At 33.9% G+C, this 575-nt stretch overlaps 1 protein-coding gene across 1 annotated transcript in view; it reads left to right on the top strand.

Moving 5' to 3' along the window:
- Positions 1-555, top strand: part of LOC17889168 — a 2,565-nt gene extending 2,010 nt beyond the window's left edge. The window contains exons 1-3 of the mRNA XM_023784631.1: positions 1-237; positions 317-435; positions 546-555. The exon at positions 1-237 is cut by the window's left edge and continues 2,010 nt beyond it. Coding sequence (XP_023640399.1) covers positions 1-237; positions 317-435; positions 546-555 — 366 coding nt within the window. The remainder of the gene's footprint in view (positions 238-316; positions 436-545) is intronic.
- Positions 556-575: the final 20 nt, after the last annotated feature.

Below are 575 nucleotides of genomic sequence, written 5' to 3' on the forward strand. Positions count from 1 at the left end.
GAGTCTGCTCTTCTGGAGGAATGTGAGAATCAGCTTGTAGTAAAGCAAGATGATGATGATGATGATGATACAAAATGTTTCTTCTTGACTGTTGTAAGAGATGTTTTTGAAGGACAAAACTCTCCAAGATTTGAAGCATTAGAGAATATGGAGTGTATACCCAAATTCTCTACTACTCTCCCAAATGATGTTATCAAAAAAAGTATGTTGACGCTAAGAAAATCTCTAAAGAAGGAGGTATTAATTCTTCTTCTTCTTCATCTAATTTCTTTATATTCATTTCAAACAAGAAGTTTTAGCTTTTGATTTTTTGCAGTTCCATTTGATTGACTCGAAGATTTTGCTGAACGAATCTAAGTACGAAAAGCTAATAGACGTATTCCCAAAGCTATCGGAGGTAGAGTATCGCTTGGTGGTCGTTCCGTTTGTGAAGAAGTTCTTACAGGTACTTTTTCAACTTATGGATTTTACAAATCAAAGACCACTGAGTAGGTGTTGCATTGTTTCTTAATTCTAAATAGGATCACTTTTTTCTTTTTTGGCAGGATAAACTGAAGAAAATGTTGAAAGAAAAC

This window comes from Capsella rubella, unplaced genomic scaffold, assembly GCF_000375325.1.
Source record: "Capsella rubella cultivar Monte Gargano unplaced genomic scaffold, Caprub1_0 scaffold_4, whole genome shotgun sequence".
In the NCBI taxonomy this organism is placed as follows: Eukaryota; Viridiplantae; Streptophyta; class Magnoliopsida; order Brassicales; family Brassicaceae; genus Capsella; species Capsella rubella.